At 41.8% G+C, this 26,993-nt stretch overlaps 1 protein-coding gene across 4 annotated transcripts in view; it reads right to left on the bottom strand.

Moving 5' to 3' along the window:
- The window catches only part of pard3ab (par-3 family cell polarity regulator alpha, b), a 249,773-nt gene that overhangs the window by 154,631 nt on the left and 68,149 nt on the right, over positions 1 to 26,993 (bottom strand). For all 4 annotated transcript variants that reach the window (XM_080503528.1, XM_080503531.1, XM_080503529.1 and 1 more), the window contains exon 3: positions 6,002 to 6,185. In XM_080503528.1, coding sequence (XP_080359654.1) covers positions 6,002 to 6,185 — 184 coding nt within the window. The remainder of the gene's footprint in view (positions 1 to 6,001; positions 6,186 to 26,993) is intronic.

Here is a 26,993-nt window from a genome sequence, read left to right as displayed (position 1 = left end):
TGTGGGCTAATAAAGAGTATTAATCATTGAGAGGACCACTCTGAATTATTCAGAATCTTCTCAAAATCTCTAATCAAGCTGCTCCAGTTTTGTACTTAACCATCAGCACATCCCCTCACAACAAACACACTGGGATTGACGACACAAGAAGAGAAGCTGCTCGTGGGTTAAGTCCATCAAAACCCTGTTTCTAAGTTGCAATGCGTGCAAATAATGTACGTCTGTAAAAAGTCTTCTCGAGGTAATTCCAAAAAACAGGCCACACAAGAGAGATGGATTAGAAAAGGAAAAACGGAGTTTGTTTGACAAGCTTTAGTGTCGTCTTTGGACAGCAAGGCCAAGTGTCAACTTCCCACGTCCTCTTCCAGAACCTTCCGCTGTTTATACGCCGTCAGATGTTTTGGATGGCAACGTACGGGAAAGAGCTGAGATTTGTCCGCGGAGTCCGAGTCAACACTTTGTGTGAACTACGAGCCTTAAGTGCGTGACAAGATTGAATGCGCCAATCTGCGTGTTTGTGCAAGCTCCTATCTGTTTATGCCGCCGTGCTTTCTAAATAACATTGTAAACCAGCGTGTCGCTCTGAACGAATGCATTCATGCAAACGTAAGTGGAATCCCCTCAGTGTGGCTCCTGTTTTCGTGAGCACACAAACCAGTGTGTTTGGAAATAGACGAGCCAGCAGCTCCAATAGTCGCCGGAAAACGTAGAAGTGGAAGTGTCCATACGAGGCACTGCGAGCGCAGGATTTTGTCCTTGAGAAATGGGAGCTCAGGAAATCGCAAATAGCAGTTGATGACCCAGTCATAACTTCTTTCAACCCTTTCATTCACAGAGAAGTGGACGTGTGGGGCAAGTTTTCCCAAATAGTACCTTTTCTATGTGCCAATAAATGGTCCGTTTAAAATAAAAACTCCCCCGTGTTAATTATAAATGCTTTAGAGCGAATCATTTTCTTCATATGTACTTTCCCGAAGTGCAACTCTCACATCTCAAGTCTGTTTTTGATCAATTCCTTTATTGCCACAGGGCGTTTGGTCGATTCCTCTTCAAAGCCGAGACGAAAGCACAGACGAAATGCAGCGATATCTCATCGAAGCTGGTGAGGGTCTCTATTAAGTTTTGAAAGTTAGATTTGTCAGGCAAAGATGGATAATTACAGTTGTAATCAATTTGTTTTTGATTTCCTTTAGTGTATCCATGTGAAACTCTGTATTTTTTGGATCGCAAAGCAACAAATTATTGAGTGGATAAATTAATCAACATTTATGTTTTTGACACCGCCTCATCCCGCACGTACTCATCATGTCAACCAATATATCTTGTTCTGAATTCAAGTATTCTTGTGTTTCTGCGGTGGCGCGACGGTGCATGTTTGAAAACTATTTGGAAACAGACACATGCTCAGTACAAGATCACTGTCCCCGAGTTGGCAAATGCTCAATGGATTAATTCACTTTCCTCTTGGCCAAGGTGTAGAGATATCCAGGCCTGCTGGGAGAGTCGGAGAGATGATATCCCAGTATGCAGGTGTTCCTGAACCCCCCCGGGCAATTTTCTTGGGTCAGTTGGGTCGACCATAAACATCGTTTTGTCTCATGAAGACTCGCGTCCATGCTTCAACTGGACGAGACAGCTTCCGTCAGGACACGGTTGATACACTCTAATCCATTTCTTTTCCTCTTGTAGACCCCTTGTCATTAATTGGACTTTGATGCATCTGGAAAACGATCACCTCTCAGCCGCTGAGAAAGGATTTGAGGATCAACACAACAGCTGCCCTATATGTTCTTTCCCCCTTTCTCATTTCGTCGAGTACCATCTGCCCTCTATCCCCCCTTTTATTAGTAGTAAATATGTTCCTGCAGGTCTCTTCTAAAACCATTGGTGTGTTTTGCCCCCCCCCCCCGTCTTGTTAAGTGTGTGTATTGTTTGTGCACCCAGCACCGTCTAGCATAGTCCTCGCCCATGTTTTCACACATAATTGTCCTTTTTGCTGAAAGAAAGGGAAACAATGATGCTCACTTGTTGACTGGTTGTTGGGGATATAATTTGGAGGTAAAATTAAGGTGTGGTAAAAAAAAACAAAAAACTAAAAAACTAAATCAGACTGAAAAGAGAATTAATTAAAAAACATGCCAGCCTATTTCGCACAAACTGGCACGGCACAGATATTTAACAACATGTAACCCGAGTCTCTGAAAGCATTTTTAATGTAATTTCAACACAATACTTTCTCTTGAATGCAAAACATGATTTTTTTTATAGATTTTTTTTTGGAGGGGTAGTACAAGATAAAGACTGGTTGTTAAAAAAAAAAAATTTGTAACGTACAATTAAATCTTTTTAAATGAAATCGAAAGAGCAATTCTCAACAGTGCAAAGTGACAGGCGAACATTAGCCAGACATTTTTTTTTTTTTTTTTTTTTAAATAACAAGGGTATACTTAAGGAGCAAAGTGAATATCTGCCTTTGGATCGCATTGAATTTCTTGACTACATTCATTCTCTATACATATATTAAAAAAAATATCATTACAAATTATCCTCATGTCCACATCAGCAGCCTTTAATCAGCATTTCTCTATCTGTGGCATTTTTTTCCCCCGTATTTAACAAAGCCAAGAAGCAAACGTCAATCCATTAGTGAATTTCAATCGCGCTCTTCAGTCTAATGAGCTTCATCACGGTTCTTTACAGTTTGTGGACCGAACAAGCAAACTGGAACATGCCCACAGAGTCCAGAGCTACTCATCTCGTCTCCCTCGAACATAAATCAGTGATTGAAAGCTATTCTCATTAGGTGCTCATGAAATAAAGGGGGAAAAATATATATATTAATCAAACTCCTTCCCTTCCATGTCAGACATTTCTCTTAAAACCCATTAAAATTCAGCTGATGAGATTCTGAGTCGTCAATTAAGCGGGGTGAGAATTTATTAGGAAGACGGTTAAATTGGACGTAACTGGCAGGTGTGATTATGCCCGCAATTTCCATTTCTTACTGAAAATTCAGCATCTCATCCAGAAATCCAATTAGGGCTGGAGTGACCTCCCCGCACACTCGCACACTGTGTTTGTGTGTCAGAAGAGGGAGGGGGAGAGACGGAAAAGGTAAATTTGGGGTCTACCGCGTCAATCACTGCCATTTCACAGGTCGTTAATGGATAAGCTAACAAGCGGGGGACTTTCAATGCTAATTAAAATGGCTAATCTTAGAAAGTGGTGCTTTTTTGGGGGGGACTATTTTGCAATGTGAAGTTAAAAAAAATTGTGCTTGCTGGAGAACAAGGGTTTTTATGAGCTTCATGAAGAGGTATGTTTGCTTGTAAGGAAGATTTCTATTGTTTTTCAAATAATTAGATAGTATTACTTGATGTTATGATCCATAGACAATGGTAGCTATATGTTTTGTATTCTAAATATATGGTAACCTTTGTATACTATTACATTTTTTTTTCCTTTTTTCTCGGGATGCACCGATATAGAGACAAATAACAGGTCCATATAATCGTAAAAGGTCCCTGATACAACCAGGCAAGTATTAAGTAATGCCATCTATCAGCAACAGTTGGAAAGAAAAGACAAGTGATGTCTGTGGTTTAGAAAAAAAAAGTATTGCATGTTGTAAATTATGTTTGAGAAAGACAGTTCGTACAACATCCTCAACTTAATCAACAGAGACATTTGGATCAGCAGAGTTAGTCTGACATCGATCTTTAAGTATTCAGTAGATCAGAAGGGTTTTACGTGCGTCATGCTAAAGACTCAATGGCATTTAATAAGTACTCGTATTAAGAACCTGTATCAACAAGTAAATAAAGATTGGTACTCCTATTCATCCTTAAAAAAAAATAAAGAATCTGTGCATATTTACAATATATGTGGTTTTAAATCCATATCAAATGTCTAATATCCATAATGATTTCCTTAGAGAAATGAAAGAAAGTCAGTTATGGTGGGAAAAGCAATGGCCTGATCTCAAAACGTTCCTTTATTAGAAGCTTTCCAGTGGTGGCCCTGAACTTCCTTCTGGGGGGAAAGATTGCTCTAGATTTCTTTCACATTATTTCCAAAACCAAATATTTCCCATTATTCTCTACTGCTAGTGCAGTGTAGGAGGCACCTTTACTGTAATTGTTGTTCTTCAATTATCACCCATCGACCTTTACCGACTAATTTCCCCTCATACTCTTTTTTTTGTTTTTCTACAAAAGCCTTTGCAACTGCCGCAAATTCATGCTTTTTATTTTGAGCACTGAACGTCTCATCACCCTGTCACACCTCTTGAAAATGCAACTCTGAGCTGATAAAAGCTTTCTTTCTTTTTTTTTTTTTAGCTTGCCTTGAATTAAAGTTTGAAGAGCAGGAGCAACAAGGCTGTTTTACTCTGAGCAACATCAGCGGAGGCGGCCGTGAACTTGCAAGGAAGATAAACACGGTGATTGAACGAATTTGCACCTTGAGCGGAGAGAAAAACATCCATCAATTCATCCACTTTCCTGCTTACTCCACATGGGATGAAGGGGGAGATATGGAGAGCAACGGAGTTCAGCCATCGCAGCAACTTTCTCCATCTTCTCTGGTTCTGGGTCAACCGATGGGCCTCCGACCGGTTGACTACTCAATGTACACCTTCTATAGGAAGTAAAATTGGAGCCTCTGAATTATTTGACCAAACCACTGCTGCTATTCACTGGAGGAGGACCGGCAGTACTCTGACTCCTGAATGCTTGACCACTGGTTCACAAAGTTTGTGACTGGTAAACTTAGAACATTGTTGTACAGATCAGCTCCCTCAGATTCGGAGGTGCTGCTCTGTATCTAAACTACTTCACATTCAGCTGTGAACTGTCGCTGGTGTGCACCAGAGGCCCTACTTGTGATGGAATAAAAAAGGATAATGTCATCAGCAAAAAGCAGAACATTTCCTGTAATGCTTCACCTGATGTGGGCTGTGTCTCTCCACCATGTCCATGAATACCACTAACGAAAATGTATCCTATGCCATATTTTATGTTTCTTAAAATACCGTATAGGACACAGATTGTGTGCACTGTGTGAAGAGACGGGATGGCCCAAAGAAGTGGAACCTCCAACCCGTACTCCCAAATCACCTTCCACAAGACATCTCAGCAACAGACTAATCCAATTTGATTTATAGCTTAATGAGGACTTATAATACTCCCCTCAAACGCTGCGATTCGTTCTCTTTCACCACAGAACATGAGCTGGTGAGTAAATAGTAAAAACAGGTAGCGCAATAATAACTCAGAATGTAACGCACAGGAGTATTCTTTTCTGGTTTGAACCATAATTGTTCAACAATACAGTTGATTAATAGGCTTGGACTTGGTTTTGGTAACACAAGTCTAGAATTTCACTTGAAGCACTTTGATAAATACTGGGCCATGGGGGACAAAACGACACTGAAGCACAGCGTTCTGACAGTAGAGGCTGTGAGAGGGTATGTTTATGTTTATATATATATCCATGTTGGTGTATGCCTGCGCTTTTTTGTGCCAATGGGTTTGCATGATCTAAATTGACAAATCACCTACAAGAGTCAGCTTCTCATCCGAACTCGCAGTAATTACAGTGGAAGAAGCGACTTGGCCGGCGGAACCACAGAGGTGAACTGGCTCAACGTCACATTTGATTTAAGAGGCAGCGAGTAGAACCAATTAGCCACTTTGGCCGGGGATCAAACGGCTATCTGTGCCCGAAAAAACGGCGCCTCCTGTCCAATTAACAGAATTTATGAACGGGGACGAAGGTACTGGGCTGTGATGAGGTGATTTGTTGAGGTTTGCTGTAAACTGCTGTAGTTGCTGACATACGACTCCAGCAGGGATGACAACAAGAGCTACGACAGAGAAGCCGACTTAAATAATAATCACCAAGCGTTTGGGTTCGTCGATAATGATCCCGCTCTCCACATAATGCACACGTCTGCAGATGAGCATTTCGTGAATTGTGCGAGGGAGGTGGGGAGACTTACTGGTGCGCAGAGCTGAGGGCGTGACTTCGATTTCGCTGGCTGCCTGGTAGGGTTGAAAGGCCGAGGCCCCGCTGCCGGCGCTGAGGTCCACGGCAAACAAGTCGGGGCTCTGAGTGCCCGTGGAGCTGGCGCTGGTGCCGTCACCTCCGAGATGGGGCTCCTGTTCCTCGTATACAGCTATCAACTGCAGATAGGAGGGAGGGGGGGGAAAAAAGAGCACAAGAGGATGGGTGAGGAAAATATGCCGATTTATGGGAGATAAACCAACAGCCTGAGGCGGAGCACTGAGGAAAAGATGGTGCAGGAGGAGGAGGGTTGCAAAAATAATATAGGCCGTTGATGATCATCACATTTGGATAATTCAGAATTCTGAGAGGATTTCAAAGAAACAGAATGAAAAATTATTGTACAAGGGAAAATATATCTTTTTTTAAATAGATTATTTGCCCCTTTTCTTAGCTATGTTGTATAGAATATCTATAATATATGGAGTATTTTCTCAAAATCAAACATATACAGATGGGCAAAAGTAAGAATTCCTCTCTTATTCAATTTTTTGGGGAGGTTTCTGGATATCTGTTTGTTAATTTGCCAAGTGTTTCAATCGAAACATCTAAACAAGGGCATTTATCCTCAGTCTACACAACTTCCTTGATCAGTCTACACAACGTCTTTGATGAATCAACCCTGCCTTCCAAACAAAGCCTTTGCTCAACATGGCAATTGTTATGCTCAAGGCGTTCACACAGTCATGAAACGTCGGTTATAATGGCATTCATAGGAGACGGGTTCGAGAGCAGTAGAGGGAGGAGGAAGAAGGAGGTGTGTCCGGACATTTCTGATGATTAATGTAAGAGAAACAAACTTTGGGAAATCCAAAAACCACAAAGTAGAAACCAAGCAACCTTTTTGCTTCAACAATGTTCTGATTAAGGGCTAAACCAGGCATGTCAAACACATTTTTGTTAAGGGGCCACATACAGCCCAATATTAAATGGACTGAAAGTAAATGTGTGGATGTCAAACAGTAGTTTTGTCTCGAGGATATTTCAGGTGGTAATTTATCACATTTTTGCTCCGATTTGTTGATTATTACCATCAGAGTGTCTGAGTAGGCGATAACATACAGTCACATTATCACTGGCACACACACGCACCTCTATTCTGTTGGGTTAAGACATTGTAAATACTTTGAAATGGACAGAAGAAAGACAGACTCCATCTCGGCTTCCTGAATCAAAGCTCCAACTGAATAAAATATCAGACGTCACCCAGTTTTCATAGGAGCCTGACTAAAACAGGACACAGTGGTCCCTCATAACTCTGCACTGGATGTGCAGTTCAAAGGAAAATGACGGTGATTCAGACTCGCTATTCTATGTTATGACACTGAGAAGCTCATTACGTCCAATCATATTCTCTCCTCACTCAAAATGCGTCCTTACCATCACTCTACAGCTTCATGTTCAAAGCTCTCCTCTCGCACAGATCTGATTTAATTCCAGCTTCTACCGAGTCCCTTTATTAGATTAAAGATGAGATCGGTGCCATCCCTCTGACTCTCCCGGTAGGCCCGGGTATGTGTTCAGCTGGCTTCACTTAGCCCAGAAGAAAATGAATAATCCATCCAACAATTGTCAATTCAGAGGATGTCTTGTAAAAGTCCCTTGTGGTGAGATCTGAAGGGAAGGCAGGACTGTGATAAATGCAGACGGTCTGCCGCTCCTCGGCGAAATATCAGCCACATTCAGAACTAATACGAACTCGCTCGGCGATTCAAACATCTTCAAGATATCACTGCAGTTCATCTGGGTTTATTTACATGATCCAGACCAAAGAAAAAGCCTCAACTTTGAAGAGAAACTGACCAAACACCCTGTGGCAAAAAAAAAAAAAAAAAAAAAAAAGCCACTGATCAAAAAAAGACTGGAGACGTGATAGTTTCAGTCCAGGAAAATATACGTAAAGAAAGTGATATGCTGCACAGCCAGCGGAAAAAAAAACCCGAGTGTTTTGAAGTCTCCTTTGAACGGAACAGAAAAAAGAAAGTTCAAGTCAAGGTTTATCAGTTTCATTTTCCTTCAGAGATACAGGATTCAGGACTGTGAACTGTTTCTTAAATTGGAGCCTCCTATGTTATTTTCCAAAGACGAAAGGGAATCAAAGAAAAATCCAATTTTCATTTCAACCCGTCTGCTCAAGAAAGTAAAGTTTGGTTCTGCGGCACTTTGATAATTGTCTGTCAAAAGCAATTTATGAAAAAAAATGTTTTTCGAAAAAGTTACATATACAAGAAAATTATTGCCTCATTCAAACTGATGCTTCAAGTGAGGTTTTTTTCAAAGATGTCAGTTCATTATGCTAATCTTGCATTATTTGCTAACCAGCTATAAGTAGCTATTGGACAAAAGAAAAAGGCAGATTTTGACCTTCTCGTCTTCGCTTTTGAGGTCAGAAACACAATAAATGTCCCAAACCCTCCATATATCGTGGTCATTTCAGGTTCTTGTGCCAATATTATGAAACTCTACTATTTTTGTCAATGTTCATATCGCATTGTTCTCGGTATGCGTGCGTGCTGCGCGTGTTTCATTACAAAAACAAACAAGAGCATCAACTCGTGGCCTGGCATGCTCACTACATCGATTACATCGTTTCCATGTAAACAGACATTGTTTTCTCATCAAACACTGTGTAAACAGGGCCTCAAAGACAGGATCAGCCAGACAGCATTTTTGAAAATGTCTTCAAATCAATGAGAGGTCTTTGTCACGAGTTATTCCTGCCTCTGTTGTGATCACTTTATACCCATCCAGGAATCACCTACAGAAAGAACGCAACAACCGCAATTAAACCAAACACCCTAAGGGGTACATATACCTACAGCAAACACAAAAAGAAAAGCACTGTGTGCACACACAGTTCCACGTCGAGACACCCACAGAATCAATTAAACACACACACACACACACACACCATTCAAATCCAACTACCACTTTTCCAGCACATTAAACCTTCATTTCAGCCACATTTAGCCTGAGAGCTGTGGCGTTTTATAGCATGCTGGACAGGCTCCCTGGTGAGAGGGACAGGCTCTCCAGGGCAAGAGTGTGTATACACACACACACACACACATAAACACACGCATTTACAGACCTCCAGACTCATTTTTCCCATTAGGCCCCTAACATAAATGTGAACACATTTACTTCAAATTAGAGCTTGCTGCCGCGGCCTCGGGCTAATGTGTACACACAGTAATGGAGGGGGGGGGGGGGGGGGGGGGGGAAGGGTTGAAGGGCAAAGGTGTGTGCATGTGTTTGTGATGAAGCGAGTGCTTTAAAGTCACAAAGTAATGAGGGAACAAAAGTAAATGCAAAGGGAAAAAAAAAAAAAAAAAGCCATTGCATAAGTAAGTCAGCGGGTAGAAACACAAGTAGCATGCGTCCGTCTCCGATTGTTCCTTTTCTGCCTACGGGTCTGTATAAAACGTGTGTGGCCGACAAAAGTTCTGCACTCTTACCTCATTAAAGCTCAGTGTTGGCCAAAAAGGCTGAGTCAGCAAACTACCTGCTCTCCCCGAGCCTTCCCCCCCCACAGGAGAAGCAGCAACACAGAGCCCATGTGGTTGTTATGACATGGTAGTCAGTTTGGTAAGCAGTCCTCTTAAAAGAGTGATCCGGTCTTTCGCCATGGAAGGGCAGTCATCGTCAGTGATCCCCATCAATCCAAGAATAAAGGCAGGCAGCGTTCTTACCCCACGCAACTCCGCTTTATTGCACTCGGCTGGTATCAGCCGTCCGAAAAGAAAGGCCTGCGAGCTCTCATTATTTGATATGGAGAAGTAAGAAAAATGTATGGAATTGATGAACCACACTGCTGCTAATGCCAATGGCCATTTCTCTCATATTAATTTCCTATTTCCACCAGCGACGTTCTTCCATTACATCTGAAAGCTGATTTACCAAAGACCGCAGTGTTTCGACAACATACAGTTCTTATTACTTGACGACTGGAAAAAAAGCCCAGAGGGAACTTGAAAGTTTCTGTGTAATCCAATTATTTCCAGCAGTGTCTGAAATCATTTGTTTTCCAAGCTGTTTACAAATTGTGTTTCTATGAGATAATTTGCATACAATATATACTGCCACACACAGATGAATGCATGGCAATCAATAGTCTTTTTTTTTCTTCTTTTTTGAAAAGAAACAAGAAAAAGCTGATAAGAGACATGTTGTAAACATGGTCCTTTCTAATTGAAAATATTTGAAACTGCTCGGTAAACACGCCGAAACCTTTTTTACCGTCGGTTCATACAGGAGCTTCTTTGGTTTGACTGAGATAAACTGGTTCCACTGTGTGTTTGTTGAGTACATTTGTGCAATGGCAGCCATCAAAACCATTTATGTTTTTTGTTTTTTTGGTGCAGCTTTTACACCGGAAAAAAATCAGCATTAATTCATGAAGGTAAATTAAAAAAAATATATTCTATGAGAAAAGTGAGAATGGTGCAAATGAAATGGATTTCATTGACTTGAATTCCAAAGAATTAAACTCCTTGGTTTGCTTTGCATATGTATTGTATTGCATTCTACTGGATTATATTTAATTACGTGCTGTTATATAGCCAAAACAACTGAATGACTTTAAATTGGATTAAATCGAATTAAAACATTTTGCATTGCAACGCATTGACTTCAAATACACTGCACTGCCTTGCTTTATGTGAAATTGAATAGCATTATATTATTTTGCATTATAATACATTCCACCAGGTCTGCACAAAAGACAATCTGTATGCATCCCGTCAAATCAGCACTTGTGTTAAATACATTTTTTTCACACGAGACGCCAACAAAAGTAAACAGAAATACCTACTATTTCCTCAGAAAGCCTAAAGATTAAATTTTATACATCCCCGTAGAGGTTGTGTGAAAATGATTAGCGAGAACGAAAAAAAAACGAGAAAGCATGAAAGACAAGTTACCAAATCAAGTTGGAGAATTATTTTTTTTCATGGGTGTCAGTCAGAGTGACAGCGTCGCTCAGCAGCGCTGTGACCGACACTCTCCCACAGGACCCGGTGTTGTTTTGTTGACTGAACTTTAGTCTGAGGGCTAGGAAACGGCGCCGGAGTCGAAGCTAATTGCCGAGGTTTGTTGACAAGCTTGGCCGTGACCTCGCCACGGGAGAGCCGCACACACCCACGCACAGAGGGAAAGGTGACATCCAATCAGCAGGCCCCGGCGACATCAGAGGATGTGGTGCCGAGAAACGGGTGTTGTTTGGCCGGTGAAACTGTGTCAATGAGGAAAAAATTGCTTGGTGTCTTTTCTGATTTCAACGACTTCAAACGAAAGATCTGCGTACGGTTGTTTTATAATTAGACTAAACCCGATGTTGTGTTCATGGGACTTCTACATGCAAAACTCCACCGCCGTGCACAGTAACCCTCCAAACGTTACAAAAAAAAATAATAATAATTGAAAAGTAAATTACAATGGAAAGTGTGACTGGGTCCACTTTTCAGCAGTCAATTGCAGCCCATAAATCATCATCATAACTCTGGCCAGAACAATACCCGGGCAGCCGAGCAAGAGAGAGGAAACCGGAGGTCTCTCGGTGGGGAATTAATCCTTACGGATGTGTGTTGGGTGTGGAGGGAGCAGGAGAGGAGGAGGCTAGAACAGGACACACATTCCCTGCTCGCACCACATCAGCAATCGGCCAAGTTTTATTTCATCACACCTCCCCGAGCTCAACGCTGCTGCAACGCTATCTTAACAAACAAATAAATAAATACATTTACACTCGCCTTTGTTCTTAAGCTTTGAAATCCCGGAGCATAAATCTTTTGGAAGCTGAGCATCCATCTATCGACCAGCTGGATTCATTCCCACATCACATACAATTACCGAGAGTCGTTACGATTTCACATAGAGTCATTTTACATCAGCAGGCCGCGTTTCGTCTCATGTCGGGCTGCACGCTGGGCGCAGTTTGTGTGGTTTCATGAGATTTATTGAATCTCAGGTGAATATAAATCAATACAGGTTGACAAGAAAAGCAGGAGGGATGATTTGAAAAGGCAGGAACTGTCAATTTGTTGTAAGATGAGAGAAAAACGGAGCCAAACCAGGGAGCAAATGTGGTTTCCTCAATAAAAATCAAAGCCGAGTTCAAACTAAATTTCCGCTCAGATTGAAGCTACGGGCCAAATGTTTGACACCCTCCTCTAAGATGTCCATCAGTGTGTTGCCCAAAAAAGTGAAAGAGCAAATTGTAGATTAAATACATGCAGCATCCAGCTGCACCGAATGGCAGTGGAAATGCTTTGTTGAAACAATGGGAGAAAGCGCAACAGTATTTATCTAATTATAATGGCAATAAATCCTCTTTAGATTCACAGGGAAACAACGAAGAGACAAAATAGATAAAAGTACCCAACACCAGTCGATGTCACACACATGAACATCTCACATTAATGTCATATCCGGCTAAAAATTCTCATTATTTCACACAGAGACGAATGATCTCAATCATTTCCAGGCACTGCGGCACTGTTATTACTGGAAAAACAGACAAAAAAGCACTGAAATCCAATTTGTACTCGGTATCCGCCAATACCAATACAACACTGAGCTCAAACACTGGAAATGATAAATGAAGGAGAAAAACTGAATTTGGCAAGATGGTTTAAACAATCCTCGTTTTGTTTGTTGGGTTTTGAGTCTGTTCACTGGATCTAAAGTTGGAAAGCGCCTTTTTGGATGTCAGTCTTTTGGAACTCAGCATGTTTTAACGGCTTTGTCCAGGCACCAATATCATCAAGAAAACATTCCTTTTTTTTTTTTTTTTAAGAATTTGACCTTACGAATACATGGGTGAGGAAATGAGAAGTCTCTTGGTTTGGCATGGACTCAGTTCGCTCTATGCCAGAGGAGTGAGTGGGCTAAAAGGAGAGCTGTCAGCAAACCAGGGGATGCAACCGCTACACTTTCGCCGACACAGCTGTGTAATCCAGAGCATGCCGACGCGACTCCTCTCGGGTCAAGAAAACTGCAGCCTAAAACATTTTTTTTTTTTCCTTGGTTATACACTTGGAGAGCCATGTCAAAAGTGCAACAGAATCCACAGAGTGCAGACAGGCGGTGACCAGAGTTACTCCCGGGTCGGTGTACCGCGGTCTTCGCCAGAGGAGTTTTGTTCCAGAATGAGATGCCTCGCAAGCTTGATGGACCGTGAATAGAAAACTCACAACTTTCAAAGTGCAGTTGGTCGTTTAAAACTTAAGATGACAACATGGTGCCACTTGTGGAGACACGAATCCCTACAATTTAACATTTTACAAGCACCAGTTGTGGTTTCTTGCTAATTTCGTTACATCTTTGACTTTCTTTGAGGAAATCTGAGATTTACTCCTCAAGTTAAAATGAGAAACAATAAGGCGAAGCAGAAGCTATGTGACGTCTTTTTTTTTTTTTTTTTTTTGCAAGTCAACGGAGGTGAAGAGAGTTACGCGCTCACGAATAAACTGCTCCGGCAAGAGCGATTTATCAATGGCGCAGAAGGGGAGCGGTGTGATTTGTGACCTGTAAGGTTTCCTGAACATTTTCCACGTGGACGACCGAACCGCAAACTTGCATCAAGACACAGTGGGAGGAATAACAGTGACTCCAGCTCACCCACTTCTTCAAGAAGACAAGATTGACAAGATTAGAAGTTAAGGTGAAGAGAAGCGACTCTTTGTGAAATTTCCACAAAAAGCATGTCAGAGTTCAGCGTTTTATAGCACTTGCGGGATGCGTGCTTTAGAGGGGGGGGGGAAAAGCAAAAAAAACGATTGCCCTTGGTGGAGATTCAAGACTTATGGGACAGTAGGAAGAGTGAATTCTAGGTCATCTCAGGTTAAAAGCAGCATTAAGTATATAGCTGTATATAAAAGATATGTTTCTCAAGTCCGGCAGGAAATGCACCAAGCCAGCAGCATAATCTCGCTACCTAGTCTAGGCTAAACCAGAAATATTAGTCTATTCGTGTTTTATCTATTAACTGGGAGCAATACATAATCAGAGTTGTTTTCAAAAAGGTCCACCAAAGTTGCATTTCCAGTGGCTCAGAGAAACGCTGTTGTGTAAATGGGGTTTTGTTTATACACTGGTTACTTCCTTCATGCACCCTGCCAAGCTAAAGTCAACGGCACAAAAACATGTTTTTCCTGATGGCTTCAAGTTTGCTTGTTATCTTCTGAATTACATTCAGAGGTACGTCAGTGCAACTTAGAATCCAATGTATTATATAATAGGCCAAATAGCACTAATACTTCAGTTTGCTCAGAAAAAGTAGAATTGCAGAATGCCGTATAAATACATGACTTCTTCAACACTACAAGATGTTTTGTTTTTATTAAAATATATATTAAAACGGGGGAGAGATTATCATAGCATATTCAGGCCAGCAAGTCTTCACAGCCGGGATTCATTTTTAAGGAAAACTGTCTGGGAGCTGCTATAGTGCCAGTCTAACAAAGAAACGAACGAAGAAACAAACAAACAAACAAAAAAAAGCCATGCCGTCCTTAAAGTTTAAATTCTAATGCAATCATAAGTGACATGCGAGTCGACCGTTTTCTCTTCCCTCCTCCCCTATCACACTCCCTTGAGCATTCAGGCATAGTCTGGCCCATTTCTACATTCGGACGCACAATGCAATTTAAGCACAGTGAGTACAAGTTCTTGCTACGGCGCTCTGAAGTTATTTTGTCACTTTCCCTCACAGTCTCTACATATCACTTTAATCCACTCACACGGTCATATCTGCAAGTTTCAGAAAGACAAACTTTTTTTTCTTTTTTTTTTTTGTTAACAAGGAGATGATTTAAGGACTCGCAGACATCCAAAATAGAAAGACTGAGGGTGTAGGAACAGATTTGGAGTTGTGCACTGCAGCAAGAATACAATGGATCTGCAACTATTTGCTACAAAATGCAGCATTATTTGCTTAAGCGCTACAAAACTGTCCCACTCCCAATACTTAATTGCCTCAGCATGGAAAGTTCAACTTGTCTGATTGACTTAAACTTTCTCTGTATTTCTGATTGGACTTGACTGGTCCGTGAGGCTTTCTGGAAAAGTGTTAATGTGAGAAGCACAGGCCAAACGGAGCGGCGGTTTGGATGTGTGACAGATGCGGCTAAGATTAGCTGAGGTTGGTAGACGAGGAGCGCAACCCCAAACTCCCACAGAGACTGTTACAGAGTGAGCAAAGGCAGAACACACAGTGACCTTGACCTCAGCGAGTTTATACAAAAAAACACCGACAAAGAGGGAGAAGGAGGAGGAGGAGGAGGAGACGTATCAAATCCAGGGGAATGAGACATGACATTGTTCAGGTGTGAGCTCACCATCCCGCGTCGTCAAACACTTGCAGATAAAAAAAAAAAACCCCAAAAAAACACCTTCTTCCCTTTAACTCACTCGGTTTTCTCCCTCAAAAACACAATCTACAACCATCATGTCCAGGCAAACACTGATTCACGATTACATTGTAATCGAGTTGAGGACAACCGAGGGCAGCGTGGAGCTATTTCACTCAGCATAATGACCTACGATCCATTTCACTTTAATCCAGACAATAGAAAACATGTGGGGCAGCCGGGAGTCCGGGCCAAACTGACGAAATGAAAACGGCAATCAGACGGTGCGAGGAGGGAGTCGGGGAGTAAGGGAGCGAGGCGCTGAAGGTGATTCATTCTACCAAAATGAGAGGAGCGTTGGGCTGTGACTCGTATTCCCTGAAAGATGTTCTTCTGGTTACAAGACTTTTTTCTCAAGTTTTACTTCAGGACTTTGGCCGGGAGCCTGGGATAAACTGCACACAATCCAGTAAAGTTAGACAGAATGAAGCCTGATATAATACGGAACTTCAGACATGGTCTTTGCTCATTTCCTTGTTTTGACTTCACCTGTTCCTACTGATCAATATGTATACTGGAAATCATTGACATTGGAGAAATGTGGTGAAGAAAATACTATTAAAGAAATTAATAGTTGGGTAATGGTGATGTGATACAAGTTGAAGCAGACGGGTTAAAATCTCATATATAGCAGTACTGTAGGCAAGGTCTTGTGTGGGACCTTTTCAAACATAATATTAAATAAATTATATTATACAATAGATCAAGTGAACATGTGAGATTTAATGTTGAGTATTGAGACAACAAAATGATTCATAATGTATATAAAGACTTATATGGATGATGCTGATGTCAATGATATCTTCTATTTTCTGCACCATAATTAACTTAACCTACCTACTTACCCACCCACCTCACATGTGCTTCTGCAGTTGACTTTGCAGGGTTTTGTTTTTTTTGGTCATTAATCCTTGATTTTTCTGATTTTCTGCTTTTGTGCTTCTGATTTCTGCCCTGTGAAATACTTCGGCCCGTCAACTCATTAAACTCTCCTAATTAATTAAACTCAATTTCTGTACATTGCAATAAATCACACTTTCCCTTCATATTTAAAATTGCATAGCGCATGGAAACATAATTCATTTCAGCTTAGCTGAGTGCATTCATTCATACCTGGTGTTAAAATGAGCTAAATCCACAAAACAAGTTGCAATGACTTCCTGGGGAAGCCCTGTTGGAGAAGCTGAATGGAAATCATTACTAAAGTACTGTGTTGGAAATATTTGGTGTAGTGCACATGCTACATTTAAGCAGAACATGTTTTGAAATGGTACCGTTCACACAAAAAAATAAAAAATAAATAATTCTTGCAAATCAGTGATAAACACATGGGATGATTTAATGATTTCTCGGGTAGTGTCCAGAGAACACTGTCAAAGTCAAAAATGTAACTTCTTCTCATCGTTCTTCATCAAAAATGACAACTCCGTGTTTGATTGTTTTGGGGTTTTTTTGCTTGGGAAGAAAATAACCGACAAAAAGAAAGAAGAGTGCCGACAGTCTTTCAGTCAGCTGGGTGAGACGTCTGCTCGATTCAAGCTGCCATGAGCGGATAGATGTTTGTACAGCACAAAAAAGGGCTGTGCAACACATTCACCAGACTGATACACACACACGCACACGCACACACACACACACACGCGCACACACACACACACACACACACACACACAAAGACTAGTTTCTATGTCCCCCCCAAAAAAATCTGATTTAGCACTGTGAGCCTGTTGTTGAGACCTCTGTATGGGGAGATTGTCCTCCGGTGTGAGAGGCAGAACAAGGTACTTCTGCTGCCATGAGAACAGGTTCATTTCCCACTGAGGCTGTCCAAACTACACAACACCCACAGCAACTTGAGTGCATTTATTTGAACAAAACATCCATCAGATTGAGTCTGGCCAGAGTCAAATAATGACTTAGAAACTATTCCATGGCATTTTTTTCCCCCTAAATGCATCAGTCTTTTTTTATTATTATTATCTTATACACTGAGCTAAATTAAAGTATACAAAAACAACTCGAACTATAAATTATAAAAATGTGAAAAACTTCCAGAGAACACCGATAGCTTGGAACCATTTACAATTCAGACAACAAATATTTAGATTTAACACTCAAAGTGCAGATTCTGGCATCAGACATCAGGACCAGCTAATTTCTGTTTTATTATTATTGTTGGAATGGACACAAACTGGCAGAACAACACAAGATAATTTGTAAACTAACAAAAGTCTGTCGTTACTGTCACCAGCTAAATGCTTCCAACTAATTATCCCATCCCAGTAGGCATGTGATTCAAACAACACAGGTTTTTCCTCATTTCTATCAAGGGCTACAGGGTTTTTGGACCTTGAGATGATGTATCTGCGCTGTGTGAAAGCGACACAATGCTCCCCCCCCCAGCTCGGCTGCCTCGACCGCAGGACACACTGTGGAAGATCTGCTGGACGGGAGCAGTGTTTTGGCGTGGCAGGCTACAGAGCCTGAGCTGCACAGGGATCAGCCTCTCTCACTCCAGCTACAAGTACTGAGCCAAGGAAGCCATTGCTGGTGGCTAAACAAACAAACAAGCTCAACAAATAAATAAAACAGCAGCTGGGAAAGTTGAGCGTAATGGAAGCTCTTGTTTCTCACGTCACGCGCCGTGTCTGGAGAACCAGCTTGGCTCACTCAACCGTGGACCGAGAGAGGTATAGTGTTGGAGGTCATTCAATTGAAGGCGACAACCAATACCAAGAGACATTGTTTGAAAGCTGCTATTACATCAGAAGCATCGGTGGGCCACCTGATTGATTGATTGATTGATTGATTGGTGGATGCTGGATCAGGTATCAGGGAGTGGTTTGTTCAGTCGGTCGGTGGTTGACCCTTTGTCTGTTGGTCAGTTGTCTGTTGGTCAGTCAACCGATGGTTGGGTGTGTGGGATGGAGGGTCAGTGGGCCAATGGGCGGGTGGGCCAGTCAGTCAGTCAGTGAGAATGTCAGGGAGTGGGTGTGATAGGTAGATACATATATTGCTAAACCAGTCGCTCTGTTCGTCTATCAATGGGTGAGCTGGTTCGTGAGTTAAGCATTAGAGACCACTTGGGTTGGTGGGTTGGAGAATCAGTTGGTTGATGCCGCGGAGTAGTAGACTGAGTCAGTCAGTGAGTAGGTGGTTGGTTGATTTGGTCTGTTGCTCAGTCAGCCAGTGGGTGGCAGGGAGGGTCTGTCAGTCAGTCAACGGATGAGAAAGGGGATGGGTTAGTCAATCAGTCGATGGGTTGGTGTTTGTTGTCCGGAAGTGAGTGGGTCACTTGGTCAGTTAGTGGGTTGATGGATTGTTGGGTGGGCCAGTTACTGGATGGTTGAGTAGGTGGCTGACTCAGACTATGGGTTAATCAGTCAGTCAACGGATCGGTCAATGTGTGGGTGATTGTTGGGTGGATAGAATCCGTTTTGCATTTATTCGACAGAGAACAGTCCTCTTTTAAATCATTCTAAATTGTTCGTGGATGTCAGTCATTTCTGTAAACGCCAGCTCTTACCTTTCACTTACATTAGATATGGGATAACTCCACTTCTCTGTGTAAAAAAAAAACGAGGAGCCAAACGGCCCGATATATCTTTGTGACAGTGAGTTGAACCGAGGGAGGAAACACTCACAGAACTTGCACCTTTCATTGATCACCAATGAGCTTTTAACATTTTGGACATCAGGCTGACAAACACTGACACCTGAGTATTCCCTGAGATGAACAGCCACTAAGACGTGTCCCTGCATGTGTGTGTGTGTGTGTGTGTGTGTGTGTGTGTGTGTGTGTGTGTGTGTGTGTGTGTGTGTGTGTGTGTGTGTGTGTGTGTGTGTGTGTGTGTGTGTGTGTGTGTGTGTGTGTGTGTGTGTGTGTGTGTGTGTGTGTGTGTGTGTTTGGTGGCTGGAGATAGAAGGGATGAGGAGCCTGTTAGCTAGCGCACTAATGAGCACCATATATCACATGCCATCAGCGCTAATCACACTTAGGGCTATATTTAGCCATTTAGCTTAAATTACCTGCTTTTCACGGGACTAATCAACACTTATCAGGTGACTCTGGTGCAATGTGACTGTGTGTGCGTGCGTGCATGCGTGGACTGTGGTTTTGAATGTGTGTATAGTCTAGTACATGTTTAATTAAGTGTAAAGAAACAAAGCTGTATTAGTGTGGAAAACAAACTGCACTGGTCACCCTGAACAACCAGGTCAAGTTGGTAAAAACATGCAAAGCTAAAACAAATGATCACAAGTACGATTACAACCAACTAGATGGTTGTTTTCTTCTTGGATACCTCAAGAAAAGCCTCAATTCTGCTTTACGGTTAAATTTATGATATCAAATACAACTTAACTTTTAATGAGAGAAAAATAACAAATATATGTTAATATTTACAGTAAATATTTACAGTTTTCACCCATCAGTTGATGATTAGCCAGGTGTGCCAATACTGGGGTGACTTCACCTCATACTTGACTGACCAATTTATATTATAACGAGTTCCATTATAATTTTACCATCTAGTGGACAAAGGGTGAAACACGTTTAATTCTCTTTTATATTTTTTTAATTTGCACAGATGTGATGTTGCTGGATATTTTATAATTAACGGAGACAAAAACAAATATGCAAAATTATAATGTTCATACTGTGATATAAATTGCATCAATGTAAAATTCAACATGTATCATACTAGTTACATATTTTTCATTGTTTTCTTCCTGTGGAGCTGCCAAATCTATGTTTCAGCCTTTTTGTGACCTTTGATTTTGTTATCTTTTGTCATCAGCACCACTCTCATAAGCCATCACTACAAAACTCCCAAGCATTGCAGCAGAGGCTGTACTACTTGTCAACCAATCATGACACGGTGTCTCAGAGCGACCCCGCAATGCACTGCAGGCCTCAGCCAAATTCAGGACAAGGCATTCATCTCCTCTGTGCGAGATGACAGAGGAAGAAAGCTGAACATTAAGTGGATGTATGACTGTACTTTAAGGAGTTTGAAATGTCAACTCAGAGTGAAGGGGAGGGGACGGGAAGGAAAGTAATGGGGGAGGTGGAGGAGGAGGATCAGGACGAATAACCAAAAGGTAGAGATGAAAAGGACGAGGTCAAGAGTGAGGGCAGAAAAAGAAATTGGGATGAATTTGGGACGGAGGAGTGAAAGAAAGTGGAAAAAATTGGAAGGTGAAGATGAGAAACGATGCAGAAGTGAGGGGAGATGCGGTTTACGGGAGAATGGGTAGGAAGACGGGTAAATTCGGGCGGGGGGGGGGGGGCGAGACCAATGGGAAAGGAGCGAGTTCTTGGATTGAAGCTGAAACGGAGTCGTTTCTTCACCGAGTCTGGCTGAGACACTGAGAACGCAGAGAACTGAACGCCGTCCCTTTTCTCTTTGCCGGGAATTATTCCGTCACTGCCTTTCCCCTAAACCTGTTTTGACGGTCCCTGGAGAAAAGACTCTGTTGCACTCAGCTTTGGATGATGCACGCCGGTGGCGAGAAAGAGGAAAGTCGGCTTACAACCACATCAAATCTGTGTTGTTACTCAAAATGCAACCGAAAATAAATGACACATCGGCACTGGGTACCTCTTAGCCCAATCGGGGAGATTTTCAAGGTTCCTCTGAAGACTTAATTAAAGTGTATTTGCAGAACAGCTAGTATCACTGAGCTATGTGGGCACCAAGCAGTAATAAATACGGTCCAGATCGGCGTAAGAGCAACAGTCGTGGGAATTTGCGTTAGCGTCGTCTGCCCCGAAACACTTTGCGCGATGAATGTGGTGGTGGTGGTGGTGGTGGTGGTGGTGGTGGTGGTGGTGGTGGTGGTGGTGGGGGCTTTAAAGGGCACTCGCAGACTGCACTTCGGTGTCATTAGGAGGCATCTGTGAGTTTATGCCTGGTTGAGAATTGGGAAGCTCAAAAAGTGAGGCTGACCTACATATGCAGTGGCTTCTCCAGCTCATGAGCCCCGCTGTAATTGAGGGCCAAGAGAGCACCTCAGGAGTGACGGCCGCTTAATGAGAAATTATAGTTGTGCTGATGCTTTCAGAAAACAGGACTCCATTTGATAGTAATTACATCTTATATGGTTTCATTACGCAAGCTCCTTATTTGGATTAGGAATTATTACGACTGAAATGGGAGAGGATCAACTCTGCTGGGATTAACCCCCATTTGAGACCCCCCCCCCCTCCAAACAAATAAACTGGCCCGTGCACGCCAAGTGAGCTAAACGAAGAAGGTTTTAGCAAATGGGCCCCAAGAAGAGTGGCCATTAAGGGCTGTTATTACATGAATCATTTCAGGGAATTTATTAACCAACAATCACTTGTGTTAACTTTACGATTTCAGATTCAGCACCAACGATCCTCACTAGAGGTTTAACCAGTAAAGCCATATAATATTTAAATGGTTCAGATGGTGTGAGAATAGAGCTGCACAATACGGGTCAAACATGTTATGATGTGGCTGAACGTTGACGTCCCAATATGACCCGTGATGGCTGAATAAACATGTACGCAGGAGATGCCATTGTCATTCATCCAAATAACAGTGCCATTTCTCTTCTTGGACCCATTTTAGCCAAACATTTCTTGATTTATTATCATGATATTATTATATATAACAGCCTCCATCCATGATTGGCCAAATATGCTGATGTGTGCATGCATGAATGCACAAAACATGGACACAATTTTGCTTTCTTGCCTGTTGATTTAACTAGAACGAGAAATGTGTAATATGTCATATTATCATATTATACAGGACTCTACATAATGGGCTAAATTTTGTGCCAGTAGGATGTGAATTTGAATTCTTTAAATCCAAATGGTCTAATTTGAAATTCAATCTATTGGTTCGAATGTTTATCATGATGAAAATTACAACAACAACAAAAATGTAAGCACAGATTCAGTTCTCTCCATTCAAATTCAGTTTTTTGATTAAATTAAACCTCATGTCATGCAAAGCTCGACGAACGCAGGTGGGAAGTGGTCGATTTTAATAAAGCGATGTGCTTTGTATTCTTTACCTGAAGTAAACAACTCCAATACAAATAATTGTTGGAAACATGACGTGCCCAGTGGTATATTGAGCAGACCAGGACAAATCCTGGTTGCCCGACAGCGAGGTAATAATCATGGTCACTTGCTTTCATGAGAATGAAGATGAAGAATATTCACCAATTTTTACTTTGTGTGCAGAAATTCACATTTTTTATAGTTTCCCATCCTGTGTGGATGAATTAGTGAATCAACTAATTCATCCAGTTCCATTAGTTTGGGAATACGAAGCCTCATTTTAAAGAAGTAAGATATCGTTTTGAATGTCCATTCCTGTGTGCGTGTCAATCATGTTGAACCTTGAGAGTGGTAACATGTCCATGGTCCGTTCACATATTGTCGGAAGAGCTTTTAAAGGCATTAAAATGACCCACACGGCCAAACGGCGCGACTCCCTTAATCTTTATTTCACCGAGGAGCCGGTTCTGACTCATGCAAGCTGCTTCTAAGACCACCGGTGTTAATAAGGGAGCTGAGGTTGGCATAGATAATATCTCAGGCCGTGGCGTCTTTCTCATTACCGCAGATATTGCACTTGAGATTAAAAGTGGCTCTGCTTAAGTCAGATGTAAGAGCCGGTGGATTTGAAGTGCGGCGGCATTAGCCCTGCGAGTGGAGGCTTTAATCCCGGGCCGAGGAAGAGCAGACGTGGAAGATTTCTGCCGTCTGAGTCGAACTCTCACACGCCCACGCCGGCCCCGTCTCCACCAAAACCCGCACCTGGGCACTAACGCTTGCAATTTAGAAGTTGGAATTGACACACACTGAGACACACGCACACACCAGTGCAGAAGTTAACTCGCACCTGAAGTTCACTCTCGCACTCGCACACCTCCCCCGAAACCCATCATCGAATCTCGTTCCCCTCCGTTCACCACCTCCGTCCCCAGGAGAGAAGCCCCGGCGCTTGAAATCTAATTAAAGGCTCCATAAGCAGAGCTCCAATGAAACTGTCACATCAAAGTCACAGCTGGGACAGAATGGCATGGATCAATAAGACTGAGGGTTTTGGCGGATCCCCCACTCGACCTCATGTGAGCACCACCCCCCCCACCCCCACCCCCACCACCACACCCGACACCCTCCCGCCGGGATCAGAGCAGTCAGACAGCACTCTGACTGGAGGTGGGAAGACAAAAAGGCTGCGGTCTGTGATGGAGGGGGTACCTGATGGTGCCTCTGTGTCTGTGCATCAACTTTATGCGTCTGCCTAACAAAATTTGGATTTGATTAGAGTGAGTTTGACTGTTATTACTCTGTACTTAAGAGTCACGGGAGCGGGAAATACATCGAGCATGTGGGAATATCGTACAATGAAAACAGCAAGTATTTAACCTTTATGGGGCACTAAAATGGCCTTATTTTGGAAAATTCCAACCTCAGCACATTTTGAAGGGGATTTAAGGGATAATTGTTCAAACTGAAGCCTTTTTAATGTCGCAAAAGTATAGAATTACATAACTGCATGCCCTTCATTTCTTAGGAGATCTGCTGGAAAAGTGCTACACTGACAAAAAGTTGACATATTTCATGATTTATAGCTTAAGAAAATATTAAAATTCATACTAGAGTTCAATACAAGGTTAGAAACGCTAAATATGTCCCACTCTTCTGCATTATAAAGTGTTATTTGTACAATACAATTTCACCCCATTTTATAGGGTTAGGGTTTACCCTAACCCTAAATTTTTTTGAATGTTGTGCATCACCAGGCTGTAAAAGTTATTATTGTTTTACCACCTTGCCAAACAAAAGTATTACTTTTTAATATAGCGGGTATCCACGACTTGGCGCTCTGCATTAAGTAAGAAAATGTCTGAGCTCGTACTCTTTCCCTCCGCATAAAACTGCCCGAACGAGTAGAAATATCAGAGCAGAGCATTAAGATGAAAGGTATTAAGAAAGCCATCCAGGATTTTCACTTTCAAGCTTGGATACAAGTTTAAAGTGAGCTCAATCCTGCAAGGACCGGTGGTAAATGCAGTGTGAAATCCGGCCCGTATAATGAAGCGGGTTCTCACTGGACTCCAGCACGAAGATGCAGAGAACGTACAGTTCGGCAGGATTTTGATGAATAGCAGGCAACTTACCTATATGGGCGAGCAAGGATATCAGATTCACAGGAGGACATGATCAGGGAGGACATGAAGAGAAGGGAAAGAAAAGAAAAAAAACAAAGAGACATTAGGTGGGTTATTAGAAGTTAGGATTTTGCAATATATTTATTACAAAAGGATTTCGACTTCACAGGAGCTTCCCGATGAAATAAAGATGATATTCGTTCAAAAAGAAACGGGTTCCTTTCTTTGATCTGTCAACATATTCACAGATTATAAATGACCTAATATGAAATCTATTCAAAGGATCTCATCATATGCCGATGATGGTAGATATACACATGAAAGCTGATAATGCACCTTCACATGGATGTGACTCGAACTGCATGAAGCAGGAGTGTCAGAGTATGTGCAACAATAATGGAGAAGATATTCTGTGCCAATTTATAACAAAGGAGAGTATTGTTTTCTACTGGGAGTTGAACGGTTCCAGTAAGGTTGAAGGTTGCAGAGCAATAATGACACTCTGAACAGAACAAATGATAATATTCGCAAGATTAGTAACGCAGCACTGAAAGCTACTGAAAGTGCCAGAAATATAGCATTAGCATCAAAAGCTATTCCGTGATAAAAATCGTGGAACCATGCCAACGGCTGAAGACGCTTTGTATTCTGTGAAGCAACAGGATATTGTCAACTTTATGTAAATCGAAACACTGCAGGTAAGACATCTGTACTTTTTTTTCTGGTTTCTTAAAAAAGTATGTTAAATTTGAATATTATCAGGATATTTTTAAACTAAAACTAAGGGAAAATATTACTATTCAGTATATTTGTCACCCTTTGTTTCTGTGACGATAACTGTGCCGTGCCATAAAAAGACAATGGTAAAGATAGTTGTTTCCAAGTAAAAACTGGAAAGGTATTTTTCAATTAGTGATAGCCTGAAGATATTTGTCCAAATGCTATGTTGCAATGTCCAGAAATTCACTCCATGCCGTGTGAACTAATCCTCCCCGCAGGCTTCAAACTCAATAATGCATCACACAACGTTCCGACACCAGACAGCTAATGCATTGTTTTTGCTAAGTTTCCACACAACCCACCAGTGGGGTAAAATTACCATCGTCTCTTCTGTCATTTGATTAATTTTAGTTGCACATCGACAGGCGAAACTATCAGTTTCGATTGAAATGCAATCATGTCCTGACTCGTTTTGTTTGCTCCATGCTTTTGGGAAGCAGACGTGTTTTTTGGTTTTTTTGTACGTTTCTTGAAGCCAGAAATGAATTCTAACAGCTTCTGACACAAGATCTGACAGGTTTGCCACATAGAGGTTTTATTCCTGGTTTTAAGTTTTGATTTCGTTCAGTATCATCTGGAATTGGAGAAAAGGAGGCGTGACTCCAGGTATATGATGTTAAGTGTCCATCGAGAAGCAAATCTCTCAATTTGCACAATTTAAGTGTTCTGAAAACAGATGCCCATTTAATTTTGCATTTTCTTTTGAACAGCGCATCATATGTTCTCTATCACTTGAGCAAACTCAAGTCCATTATCCCACCCGTTGCAGAGCCACGCTTATCCTAAGAGACATCAATACTTCAGTGAATATCAGGGGAATAGGAAAGTGGGGCCGGCTGAGCCAGCCTTGTTGTTGATATAAGCACTTTTACTCCCGCACAGACAGCAGAAATCTGACAACGATACTTTACACAATGGCCATTGTCGGAGGCGAAGCCGTGAGGGAAGACGAGCAAACGGACTAATTTGCAGCGTGAACAAAAGGGTGTTTGTGACAGCGGCGCCGCGACACGTCTCTGTTGCATTAGGGACGGAGAAGGGATTTAGAGTCAGGCGTGCGATCCCGTCTTGTCTCGACTGTGATCTTTGTTGAAAAGATGTGGCGCGGTTGACGGAAGACATGTCGACAGAAAACAAAATAATGGGAGTGACACCACAAGCCGCATTTACGTCTCATCCATCCTCCAAACAAAGGGCCGTCGGTGGAGAAATCACCTTTACCGATCACATGGTGTTGCCTATCCCCATTTAAAACTGAGGTTGCCAAAGACGAGTGATCTATACATTAGAGCTTCGAGAGAAACTTAATTCAGTGATGTTTTTGAGTTGTTTTCTACCGAAATAAAAAAAACACACCAGTGAAAAAATCTGTTGAGCTTGAAAATGATTTTCTTGTTTAAATTCTTGGTTTGAATTGATTTTAATAAAAGGCTAATGCCCCCTATATAAAACACTATTGCAATGTGAATATACTTGGTGCACAAGGTGCAACAGACTCTGTTGAGCGTGATTATTTGCAAATAGCCATAAAGGTCAGTTTATTCTTTAGTTAAATATGCTCACAAACCACATGAA

Source organism: Blennius ocellaris (assembly GCF_963422515.1).
Source record: "Blennius ocellaris genome assembly, chromosome: 10".
Taxonomy (NCBI): Eukaryota; Metazoa; Chordata; class Actinopteri; order Blenniiformes; family Blenniidae; genus Blennius; species Blennius ocellaris.
Note: the sequence above shows the minus strand (reverse complement) of the source record. Positions and strands in the feature narration are given on the sequence as shown.